The sequence below is a fragment of the Acomys russatus genome, chromosome 3, assembly GCF_903995435.1.
Source record: "Acomys russatus chromosome 3, mAcoRus1.1, whole genome shotgun sequence".
Lineage (NCBI taxonomy): Eukaryota > Metazoa > Chordata > Mammalia > Rodentia > Muridae > Acomys > Acomys russatus.
In genome coordinates this window covers 46,115,197-46,127,762 of record NC_067139.1, presented here as the reverse complement: position 1 = coordinate 46,127,762, position 12,566 = coordinate 46,115,197, and the positions used below count along the sequence as shown (strand labels likewise).

Genomic DNA, 12,566 nt, shown 5'->3' with positions numbered 1-12,566 from the left:
CAGATGTTTGTTAACCCTTAGCTCTGATGGGAAGAGAAGGGAGACACATGAGAGTCCCCTAAGTTTCAGGTCAACTCCTTAGTGTAGCTTAACCATGTCTCAAACTAGGCAGGATATGGCTACCACCCAAAGTTGTCCTTTGACCTTTACATATGCTCCATACATGTGCCTGCACTATCATATATGAAACACACACACACACACACACAGACACACAGACATACACACACACACACTGACACATACAGAAGATGGGGCCAATTGTAAATTCCAAATGTGTTTAATGTACCTCAATTACATCTCAATACAATAGTCCTCTTGAGCAAGGAGCACATGGAGGGCTGTGTAGCAACTTCTAGCACTGGCTAAGATAGGAAGCTGTGAGGGAAATGCTCTGGATGTTTTTCCTGCTTGTCTTTCTGTGCTGGTCAGTACATTTACCCTATAGTGTCTTCCTGATAGGATCATCTCTGTTGCTGCAATTTTCACTGACATCAGAGCCCAACTTCTTCAGCCTTCCAATATGGACTGAAGACCAGCAGCTTGCCACCAGTCCTCCAGGCCTTTAGCACCAGACTGGATCCACGGAGGCTTCAGCCTCGTGGAATGAGTGAGCAGTTAATGTGTCCTCAGCTTCTCAATGTGAAGACAGCATTGTTGAATTGCCCAGACAGCATTATGTAAGCCAGCATAATACTCTCCTTTCCTCTAATACTTAGGTATATATTATTCATATATATTTACATATGTGTAATTTTACATATATATCTATTTTTAAGGGAAACGGTTACATGCATGAGGATCTAAGTGCTGATTCCCAAAAGCCACTTAAAAGTTGGCATGGGGTTTGTCTATAATCCTAAGAGGAGACTCCCTGGTGCTCCCTGGTTGGTATTGTAGCTGAGCTGGCAAGCTTCAGGTTCAGTGAGAGACCCTGTCCCCCAAATAAGATGGAAAGTGATAGAGAAAGGCATATAATATCAAATTATGATCTCTATATGCATGTACACACACACACACACACACACACACACACACACACACACACACACACACACACACACACACACACCCAAGGAATCAGATAACAAGGTTGCCAAGCCTGACTACTCTATATACTCAGCTAGGTCCTTGGTTGAGTCTTTGATTACTTGAGGCCTCCATTCTTTCATTTTTAAAATGAAAGTGGTAGACTGGTTTATGTCTAAGGTCTCATCCAGCTGGCAATTTTGGCCAGTAGGTAAATTTGTCAGGTATCAGTTTCTTCAATTGATCTTCTAACTCTGTGGTAATTCTTCCCTGTATTTAATCGATCTGTGGAATACTCAGATCTCAAACACAACAGACCAATGGAACGGACTCTTTCAAGCTCTGAGACGAGATCAATAGAAGCCTAAGGTCTTCATGTTGAGCCTGTTATCGGTACCTGCAGATTCATAAGCAGCTCTCTGATGGAGGATGTAGGCTAACAATGCTTCTTGAAGGTGAGGCTTACGAAGAAGTAAGCGCAGGTTTCCCTAACAGAGGCTTAGCAACTGCACAGCAGCTTAGTGGACTTCCCACAGCTCCACTACTGAGCATCCTGGTGTTACTTTGAAGGGCTATGCTATTTCTTCTCTGCCACCTTATAACTAACTGTTCAAGTGTGATTTTGGGAGTGTAAGACCCCTCATGTTCCTTACTTGTATTTTACTGATTTGTTTTTACATAGGATCTCAATATCTAGCTTAGGCTGGTCTTGAACTCTCAGGCCTCTGGATTTAACCTCTCCAGTGCTGGGATAACAGGCATGTGGCACCATGCTGGCTCATGTTTCTAATCTGTAATATGGGTGTAATAAAACCATTAGTTTGAAGATTGTTAGAGAAGCTACTCCATGCTTACTATTTAAGACTGTCTCTGGAATATGTCTTTAAATAAATGTTAGCGGCAACTATTCTCTCTCTCTCTCTCTCTCTCTCTCTCTCTCTCTCTCTCTCTCTCTCTCTCTCTCTGCCCCCTTCCCCCACTGTATGCGCCCACACAGGTGTCTGTGGAGGTCAGAGGTCAACTGATGGTATCACTCTTCAAATACCTTGTGTTTTGAGACAGGGCCTCCCAATGGGACCGGGGTCTCCTGAATTAGGCTAGTCTGGCTGGCCAACAAGACCCAGGGACCTGCCTGTCTCCACATCCTCAGTACTAGGATTTCAGGCAGGTGCTTTGTAAGGTGTTACTCCTCATGCTTGTTCAGCAGATGCTTTAGGGACTCACTAGCTCCTTGTCCCTGGTTTAGTTATCAATGGCAGTGGGCAATATAGTTATTTCGGTGCATGTATCATGCCTCTGAGAGAGTGGAGGCTGCTTTGGGTGTCTTTGTGTTTGAGAGGGCTTAGCACCCAGTAGGTTTTCAGTGATGGATAAAGTTGCAAATGATGAGTAACAGCAGACGCAGGGACTCAGGATGTTAATTTCTTCATTGGACACACAGCCTCTGTACGAATCTTGCTGACTGCAAGGGAAATGTCACCAACTGTCAGAGATATAGCAACACATTGCTCAAGCATATGTGCCAGGAAAACCAGAAACTTGTTATTGTATGTGTGAGGGAGCTGCAACCGACACAGTCAGAGAAATGCTTCCTGTTCTTCACTAGACTCCATCAGTGTGTTTATCTGCACTTTATTCTCCCAAGAGCTTAGGAGGGTGGCTTATTGGAGAGTGGAGAAAGGTCACAGGCACGGTTAGAACGTCAACATGGTGGTGCCCCTACCCCTCTGCAGTTCCACTTTCCCCTTGGAACCATGTTCTTCTCTCAAGAGTGAGTCATTCACGTTGCATCATCATCGATGCCTTGAAGACTTGAGTGGCAGAAGTGCCAGATGCATTCGTGTGGGATGTTCATCGTTCCCCACATGATGAAAGCCTCTGGCTTGGGGAGAGGACAGAGGAGCTGGGGGCAGTACTCAGACTGACTCAGGCCCAATGTCAATTTTGGTCCCTCTGCACGGAGAACCATTTACTGCTCTCATTTTGCTCTTCTGCCTCTGTGTCCAGCCTGGACTTGTAGTTAGACACTCTGGCTGGCTCCGCTTGGATGCTTCTAAAACCCATGTCTGTGAACAGCCTGAATGTTTGTGTTCCAGCTGACTGTTCAACCCTTCCAGATAAAGAGTGGGAAGATGGAGACTTTGGAGCTGATAGTGATTCAATAATTACATTTTGATTAGCATAGAGCCTGCTGGAATCTACCGGGTACCTGAGAACATGCTCTGTCAGTAATGAGGATGGCTCTGTGATTAGCCTTGCTCGAGTGCTGCCATCTCCTAGCTGTATGAGCTTGCTTCTCAACTGAGTTTGTCATCTTTGCAGTGACACCTGATTTCTTTTTTAAAATTAATTTATTCATATTACATCTAAATTGTTATCCCATTCCTGGTATCCTCTCATTCCTCCCCCCTCCTGCTTTCCCCCCTCCTACTCCCCTCCCCTATGACTGTGACTGAGGGGGACCTCCTCCCCCTGTATAAGCTCATAGAGTATCAAGTCTCTTCTTGGTAGCCTGCTATCCTTCCTCTGAGTGCCACCAGGCCTCCCCATCCCCGGGACATGGTCAAATATGGAGCACCAGAGTTCATGTGAAAGTCAGTCCCCACTCTCCACACAATTGTGGAGAATGTTCTGTCCATTGGCTAGATCTGGGTAGGGGTTCGAAGTTTAATGCATGTATTGTCCTTGGCTGGTGGCATAGTTTTAGCAGGACCCCTGGGCCCAGATCCGCCCATCATAATGTTCTTTTTGTAGGTTTCTAGGACCCTCTGGATCCTTCTATTTCCCCATTCTCCCGTGCTTCTCTCACCTAGAGTCCCAGTAGGATGTCCTTCCCTCTGTCCTGCTTTCCTGGTAAGTGAAGACTTTCATGGGACATGCCCCTTGGGCTAGTGTCCAGATACAAGTGAGTATATACCATTTGACTCTTTCTGCTTCTGGGTTAACTCACTCATTAGAGCTGGACACCTGATTTCTTGAGCTGCGATAGAAACTGGCTCTGCCTTAAGCAAGGGGAGTTTATTTGAAGGCTGTCAGGACTTTGAGCATCGCAGGGGGCATGGAGGTAAGGCAAGCACGAGCTCCTCCAGGTGTTAGGATTCTGCTTCAATCCACCTACCTGTGATGTCATTGCTTACCTGCAAGGGGCGTGGCCCTGGCCAGGGCCGACCCTCCTCGTGGTCTCTCTCTCCTCTCTCTTCCTCTTCCTCTCTCTTCTCTCTCTTCCTCTGTCTCTGTCCCCCTCTTTCTCTCTGGGGGGTACCCCTCCCTCTTTCCTTCTCTTCTCATGTTCATTTAATAAACTCCCCTATAACATAATATCTGCTGTCTGGTACCTTATGACCTTATTATCTTATGTCTCATATCATTCTCTTTCATCAATCAAAACACCAGGTGCTCTCCTGCATGAAGGAATCTGTCTTACGTTAGGTCTCAGAGACTGAGTGGCGCAGCAGCTATTTCAGACTCCCAGCTGTCTCTCTGTACACTCACATCAGCAATGGATGAGTGTTACCCTCACCCCATATCCTCACCAGCATGAGATATCACATGTTTTATTAATCTCAGCCAATTCTCATGGGGATTAAGATGAAATCTCATAGTAGCTTTGATTTGCATTTCCCTGATGGCTAAGAATGTTGAATATTTCTTTATTTCTCAGCCATTTGAGTTGTTTCCTCTTTTGAGAATTCTCTGTTTAGAGGTGTACCCCATTTCTAAATTGGGTTATTTGTTTTCCTGATATATAGTTGTTTTGTGTTCTTTATATATTTTCGATGTTAGTCCTCTATCAGATATATAGTTGGTAAGAATCTTTTCCCATTCTATAGGCTGCTGCTTTGTCTGAATGATGACATCCTTTGCCTTATAAAAACTTTTCAGTTTCATGAAGTCTCATTTATTAATTGTTGGTCTTAGTGCCTGCACTATTGGTGTTCTGTTCAGAAAGCCATTTCTGAGTGCAAGGCTATTCCTCACTTTCTCTTCTATAATGTCCAGTGTATTTGTTTTTTGTTTGTTTGTTTGTTTATTTTTATTTTTTTGAGACAAGGTCTCTTTGTGTAGCCTTGGCTGTCCTGTATTCACTTTGTAGACTAGGCTGGCCTCAAACTCACAGCAATCCACCTGCCTCTGCCTCCCGAGTGCTGGGATTAGAGGTGTGCGCCATCACGCCCGGCAGTGTATTCAGTTTTATGTTGAAGTTTTTAAATCCATTTGGAGTTGATTTTTGTGTAGTGTGATAAGACTGGATCTATTTGGATTTTTTCCACGTGCAACCATCCAGTTTTAACAGCACCATTTGTTGAAGATGCTGTCTTTTCGCAGCATGTGTTTCTGGCTTCTTTATTTTTTTTTTTAATTTTAAAAAATGTATTTATTGTATATGAGTACTTTATCTGCAGAAGAAGGCATCAGAACACATTACAGATGGTTGTGAGCCACCATGTGGTTGCTGGGAATTGAACTCAGGACCTCTGGAAAAGAAGGCATGTCTCTTAACCACTGAGCCATCTCTCCAGCCCCCCTGGCTTCTTTATAAAAAAGATCAGGTATGTATAGGTATGTGGATTTATGTCTGGGTCTTCAATTCGATTCTGATGATCAACATGTCTGTTTCTGTGCCAATAGCATACTGTTTTTATTACTGTAGCTTTATAATACAACTTGAAATCTGGGATGGTGATACCACTGATAGGTCTACTATTATTCACGTTTGTTTTAACTATACTTGGTTTGTTGTGTTTCCATATGAAGCTGAAAACTGTCCTTTCAAGATTAATTACAGGACACTTAGTGTTTTTCCTTTCGGTACCACATGTCCCTCTACCATTCTCCTTTGAATTGATGACCTCTTCATATGCACATACACACACCCACCCCAAGATATGTGTATGTATGTGTATACATATATATACATATACGTATTTTTCAGTCATGTATATATATACACACACACATGACTGAGTCAATTTTCTTTTGCTTATATACACATATGCTGAGAGAGGATATTACTATGAAGTACTGGCTGGCATGGAACTTACTAGGCAAGGCTGGGCTTGAATTTGTAGAAATCTTCCTGGTCTGCTTTCTGAGTGCTGGGATTAAAGGCGTGTACTAGATTCTTTCTGCCTTGTTTTTGGTTGTTTGTTTTATAATTTTAAAGGGTTTATTTACTTCACATTGTGCCAGGAGTGCTTAGCCTGTGTATATGTGTGCATCAGCATGTCCGTAGAGGCCGGAAGAAGGTACTGGATTTCCAGGAACAAGAGTTATGGATTGTGAGCCAGCATGTGGGAACTGGAGACCAAGTTCAGTCCCTTGGCAGGAATATCAAGTACTCTTAGGTGCTGAGCCATCTCCCCAGCCCCTAGCCCCACCTTGGTGTTGGAGATAAGGTCTGGCACTGAATCTGGAACCTTCCTGTTCAGCAAGACTGGCTGGCCATCAAGGTCCAGAGAGCCTCCCAAGTCTGCTAAGGTTGCTGCTGTCATTCTTCTCTGGGAAGGTAGGGCATGAACAGTGTGTTCATCTTTACTGGGAACCTATTTCTTGTTATCTTTACATACTAAAAGTTGTGACCTTGAGTGATATTTAGTTACTGCTCCCATACATAGAAGCAAGATGATTTGCACCAGTCAGCAATTTATTATTTCATTCATCTGACAGGCACTGAGTTCTCACTTTGTGTCTAGAACAGAGTCAAGGGCCAAGGAAGTGCTAACTGAAAGCAAAGTAGTTCATGTCTACATGGAACTGAGTGCTTGGGGATGAAGTCTGACGTGTGTCTAGTGACATAAATTCAAGTAAGATCATCTCTGGGAAGGCACTTTTTTTTTTTTTTGGCATTTTTTTTTTATTAATTTATTCTTGTTACATCTCAATGTTTATCCCATCCCTTGTATCCTCCCATTCCTCCCCCGCCCCCCCATTTTCCCATTATTCCCCTCCCCTATGACTGTTCCTGAGGGGGATTACCTCCCCCTGTATATTCTCATAGGGTATCAAGTCTCTTCTTGGCTACCTGCTATCCTTCCTCTGAGTGCTACCAGGTCTCCCCCTCCAGGGGACATGGTCAAATGTGAGGCACCATAGTACGTGAGAAAGTCAGATCCCGCTCTCCACTCAACTGTGGAGAATGTTCTGACCATTGGCTAGATCTGGGAAGGGGTTTAAAGTTTACTTCCTGTATTGTCCTTGGCTGGTGCCTTAGTTTGAGCGGGACCCCTGGGCCCAAATCTGCCTATCATATTGTTCTACTTGTAGATTTGGGAAGGCACTTTTAAGAGATGTGCGCTGTGACCGAAGGAGAACTGTGTCTGTTCAGACGCTAGGAACATAGTTCCTGTTAAGTGATGTCTTTGCTAAGGGGCTGATGGATGAACCTTGTTAATACAAGGCTAAAGGAGAGCTCCACAGAGCATGTGCGGAAACCATACTTCCAGGGCTGGAAGTATGTGGAGACCATGAGGTTCCACAGGAAGGCAAGTGCGGCAGCAGTCAGAACGCAGCATGATGGGGCTGGAGAGTTGGGTGGGGTGTCAGATCACTCATGCCTTGTAGCAGTAGATCTCAACCACGGATGTGCCTCAATATCATTTGCTCTTGAAAAACAGGAAGGCTATGTTTTGGCAAGAGGATTCGATGAAACTGAGTGATGGCAACATTCCGAAGTGTAATATCCAGGAATGATGCTGGGATCTACTGAAGTGTGCCGGGGTGTTTGTGGGTATTGTAGATGACAACTAGGTAGAGGACTGGTCCACCAGGTGTGCTGTCTCCCACCATTTGATAACTGACAGCTCAAATGTTGCTGTTAATGCTGGGCTCTAGGGAGGCCTCCTTAGCAGTCAGAATCTGCACCCTCCTCAGATGATCACAGTGGGAGAAAGCAGCACAGCTGATCAACTTCATAGCTCCATCCAGCTCAGCCTCATCCTTCCTGTGCACATCAAACTGGATTGCCACTATTATTCTTCACCAGGATGGTTGATCCAAGACTTGGAGCTTGAGAACGTAGTGTGGTTCCTCTGACATGGTTCTAACACTCAAAATCAAGCAGGCAGCTGTGAAACCACGCTGTCGTGCCCAGGGAAACTGGCAGCCTTATCCCAAAGTGTTTTAAGTTCCAAGTAAGAAGAAATCAAGACGGAATGACAAAGGAATAGCTGGGAAGTACAGAGAAGCAGCAAGGAAAAAAATGTTCAAAACCACAGAGGAGGGAAAAGCATGGTATGGTTAGGGAAACAAAGGCATGAATGATGTAATGACCTATGGTGCCAGCAAAGGGTGACACCAGGCACCAAGGTGCTCTGCAATGTGGTAGAAAGGGGCAGGTCATGGGAGGATCCCAGTCTTTGGGGCCAGGGCTTCCCCACTTACTAATTCTATGATTTGGGTAGTGTATTTCCTTCTCATTTTTGTATATAATCATCCTATGTAAGTAGGAGTGTCTACTGCAGTGAGTGTCAACAATTTAAGTGGAAGCTTATTGGTAGTTGATTTTCCAAACTTCACGAGTGTCCATTTTCTTTCTCTTCCTCACACTTGAAAAGATCTCCAGTTCTGCTTCTCTTCCATGCTTGCTCTTCCCCCTAAGCTTTTGACTGTTGGGTTCTTACTCTGTGTATTCCCGTAGACCGGGGGGGGGGGGGCGGGAGAGGGGAAAGAAGAAGAGGAAGAAGAAGAAGAAGAAGAAGAAGAAGAAGAAGAAGAAGAAGAAGGAGAAGAAGAATGAGAGAGAAGAAGAAGAAGAAGAAGAAGAAGAAGAAGAAGAAGAAGAAGAAGAAGAAGAAGAGGAATCCAGAAAGAAGGAAGTCACCATGGGGCAGCATGGACCATGAGCACGTGGCCATGAGGGCTGGCCCGATGGAACAGAAGCAGCCCAGGCAGGAACAATTATAGCACAGGAACTGGGCAGATATCAACCCTCTAAGATATTTTGCTATTTCCCAGTTACATACCCCAAGTTACTTGAGTGAGAAGTCAGCTAAGCGTGGGGAGGAGGCATTTTAATTTATTTTTTAATCATTAATTTCCAACTTCTTCTGATCCCTTTCTTTGCCAGACTCATTCAAAGACTCTGGCCTACCCAGTGTGCCCTATGTATTGATGTGATATTGTCCTATCTCCTTCAGAAGTCACCATAACCCCAAATGAAGGCAAAGACAGAGCTGCTCCTCCACCCCCGCAGCCATCCATCGGCTGCCCAAATCAACAACTACAGCTGCCGATTTAACATTTCATGCCCATTAAGTTGTATTTTTAAAAAATCATATTTGTTTTTGCTTTTTAAATTGCTTTATTAATTTCAAATTATGAAAAAGATTTTTTTCTAAAATGGTTAAATTGTCATGCTGGTAGGAATGTTTAGAATTAAATGCAACAATTAAACAATGTTACATAGAAACCGTTAAGTGGAAACACCAAAAGTTTAGAGAGAGAGAGAGAGAGAGAGAGAGAGAGGGAAGAAACTTCACCGAATATAAGCTTGTAAAACAGTAGCCATTTTATAAGCTCAGAAAACCTCAGATTTCAAGGTATGAGGCAAAATTCGTAATGATTGTCAAGTTCTGATGTTTGGAAACGCATGTGAGGCCTCACCTGTTGCTCCCTAGTCTTTCTCTTGATTTTCACTACCTGCCCTACAAATCTCCCGACATCCTCTGCCCCTTCATTCTCATCAACATGTCGATTAGGTTTGACCCATCGAAAATTAGGCACAAATCGCCTCACTCGACCCCTTCTGACATTTGCCCCAGGCTTCTTCTTTTCAGCCTCTTCCAGGTGGTGGGATTCCTCTTCATTTTGCTTGGAGGCCTTCCCTCCGTTTTCTTTTTCCTTATTCTCCACAGCAAGATCCGTTTTGACTTGTTGCTTTTTGGACGCCATTACTCCTGGGCCTATCTTTGCCTTCTTCTTCAAGAGACGCTCACCACCAGGCGCTCCGCGAAGCTGGGCTCCTCAGACCTGCTGCGCTCCTTCTGCTCCTTTCCTCGCTGTCCGCGCTCTGCACCGCCCGGAGCTGCGCCGCCAGGAACAGGTGCTTCTGCCATCGACCGCGGGCTGGAGGGCAAAAAAAAAAAAAAAAAAAAAAAAAAAAAAAAAAAAAATCATTTTATCGCAGAGTTTTTGAACCTTGGCACTGTTTGAATTCGGGGACTGTTAATTAGGACATGTCCTGTGCCACAGAGGAATGTGTAGCATTAGATGCTAGTTGCTTCTTTCCAGTTTGACCATCAAAATGTCCCCTGCAAGATAAATCGTTCCTGGTGGAAAATCACTACTGTGATGTATATCTGCTGCTCAGGAAAAAAAAAAAAAATGGAACTATATATTCAATGAATGTAAAGACACAGTGTACATGAATTAAGGAAAATTTTAAAGTTTAATAACTGAAACAGTATTATAATATTAAATGAATGTTTATAAAATAATCAGCACATGATTTTTAAATTGTTAGGACATAGGTTGATTTTGGTCCTAACTCTGATAGGGTGACTTTTAATGTTAGGAGCTAGCAATTCAAAGCCTGCTTTAGAACAGTATCTCAGATGGTCCTGGTGAGAGCTGACTGAAGAAAGAGTGCACTTGGCGGCAGCAAGGCTGCTCAGAGTCCAACCCTCACCAGAGAGTCAGAGCTGGCTGCCTGTCAACGCTCTGGTTGGAGCGGAGATAATTAGTTGCAATCAAGGCATCATTCAGACAATTCCTATCTAGAATGACTGGAGGGACAATGGCTGAAACTGCAGCCAACATTCCCTTTGCCCACCATCGTAGCAACAAAGAGTTCACCAGAAAGAATCCTTCCATTTTTAACCCCAGCAGGTGGACCATTCTCGGACCACAGGCTTTTTAGAACGTGTTAATATGGCAACCATCTCTTTCTTGAAGATGCTTTTTGCTGATACAGAAACATCATTCCCAATGCACAAAGTCAACCCTTAGCTTGGAGTAACTTATTGCCAAAAATGACTGTGAACATTTCCAGGGACATGATGGAGTGAGTTTTAGTACCGCTGCCTTGTTCTAGTTCATAATTTACCTGCCTTACCAGAAGACATTGCTCCTAAACATTCTAAAGCACGGCTCTGATTTGTCATCTCGGACATTCTGTACAATTTGCATTCCAATAGATGAGAAATGGTTGTAGATGTTTCAGAAATTAGAACTTGAAGCTCATGATCAGCTGGCGCTCTGTCTTGAAGCAAGGAAGCAGCGTGCAGCTGAGGTCAGCAACTGCAGTAACATCTGACCGATTTTTGAGACAACCTGTGTGTTGCTTTAGTTTATGTTTTGAACTGTAAGCTTTCTAAGGCTCTCCACTTATCAGCTGTAAGGTATTTGATGGATGCAGTGTATTTTGTAGCCTTTGCGGGTGTGAATTTTAGCAGAAGACATTTATATATTCCTCTTCCTCTACTTTTTCTTTTGTTGGGAAATTAGAGATTTTTGTGGTTCTGCCTTGTCTCTCTCTAATTGGAAATCTTATTTATTTTTCAAATAGTAATTAGCAAAGTGTGTGTGTGTGTGTGTGTGTGTGTGTGTGTGTGTTCACTTGCCCATGCATATTCATGTGGAGGCCTACGATTGATGTTGGATTTTGAGACAGGATCTCTCTCTCTCTCTCTCTCTCTCTCTCACTGAGCCTGCAGCCTGACTGGCTGGCCACCAAGCCCCTGGGATCTGCCTCCTCCATGCTCCCTTTTCTGGGATGGCAGCTGCACAGTCCCGCACCTGTCTGTAATGTGGATGCCGAGGGTACTTTTGTAGTAAGCCCTTTTCTCGAGTAACCGTTTCTCCAGCCCTAGAAAGACAATTTTTTTTTTAAATGATAGATTTCCTCCTAAATTATCTTGATGGATGGTCCCATCCAGATTGTAATGTTAAATGTCTTTTCCCAAACCAATTAAATCCACGAAAGTCAGTGTACCAAGAAAAAAAAAAGCACACCTCTCTCCAGTATTTTTGTGAGGGTGATGTCTACAGAGGCCATGCTCTTTATTCTGGGTAATATGCCCATTGTCTCCCCCCAGGTTTTGCTCATGTTATACTGATGTACCACTTCTAATTTGTTTTCTTCAAACTCACACTAGCTGCTGATAGCCTGCCATATCTGGTGTCATCCATCTGATCTCATGCCAGGCAAGCCCTCTCCATAGAAAGTTTTTTGTGTAATCCACTCTCAGGCCGTCCAAAGTGGTCTTGGACATTTTGGAGCTGTTTGATTGTACAGTTCCAACTTCTGGCTTCATGAAACACAAGCTTCCTACCTACTACAATTGCAAAGGCCACCTTCCTGTCATGCTAGACTAAGATGATCTAGAATATTTCGCTTTCCTCAAAAATACCTGTCATTCTTTCTCCGTTTTTCATTCCTGACTGTCTTCTGTATGGCACTGCCAGATGAGGAATGTTTCTGAATAGACTATGGCAGAACAACCTTTTTCTCAGGAAGAAAATACAAACCTGCTTTAACAATGAAGGAAGACAGCATTTGCATCAAGGATGGTGGTGGTGATGATGATGGAGATGATGAT

General features: G+C 43.8%; 1 protein-coding gene across 1 annotated transcript; it reads right to left on the bottom strand.

The window, feature by feature from the left end:
* Positions 1 to 9,546: 9,546 nt before the first annotated feature.
* Positions 9,547 to 9,943, bottom strand: LOC127187028 (protein BEX4-like). Its single transcript, XM_051143283.1, has one exon. It carries the CDS (start codon positions 9,916 to 9,918, stop codon positions 9,562 to 9,564), a length of 357 nt encoding a protein of 118 aa, XP_050999240.1. The 5' UTR covers positions 9,919 to 9,943; the 3' UTR covers positions 9,547 to 9,561.
* Between the last annotated feature and the right edge of the window lie 2,623 nt (positions 9,944 to 12,566).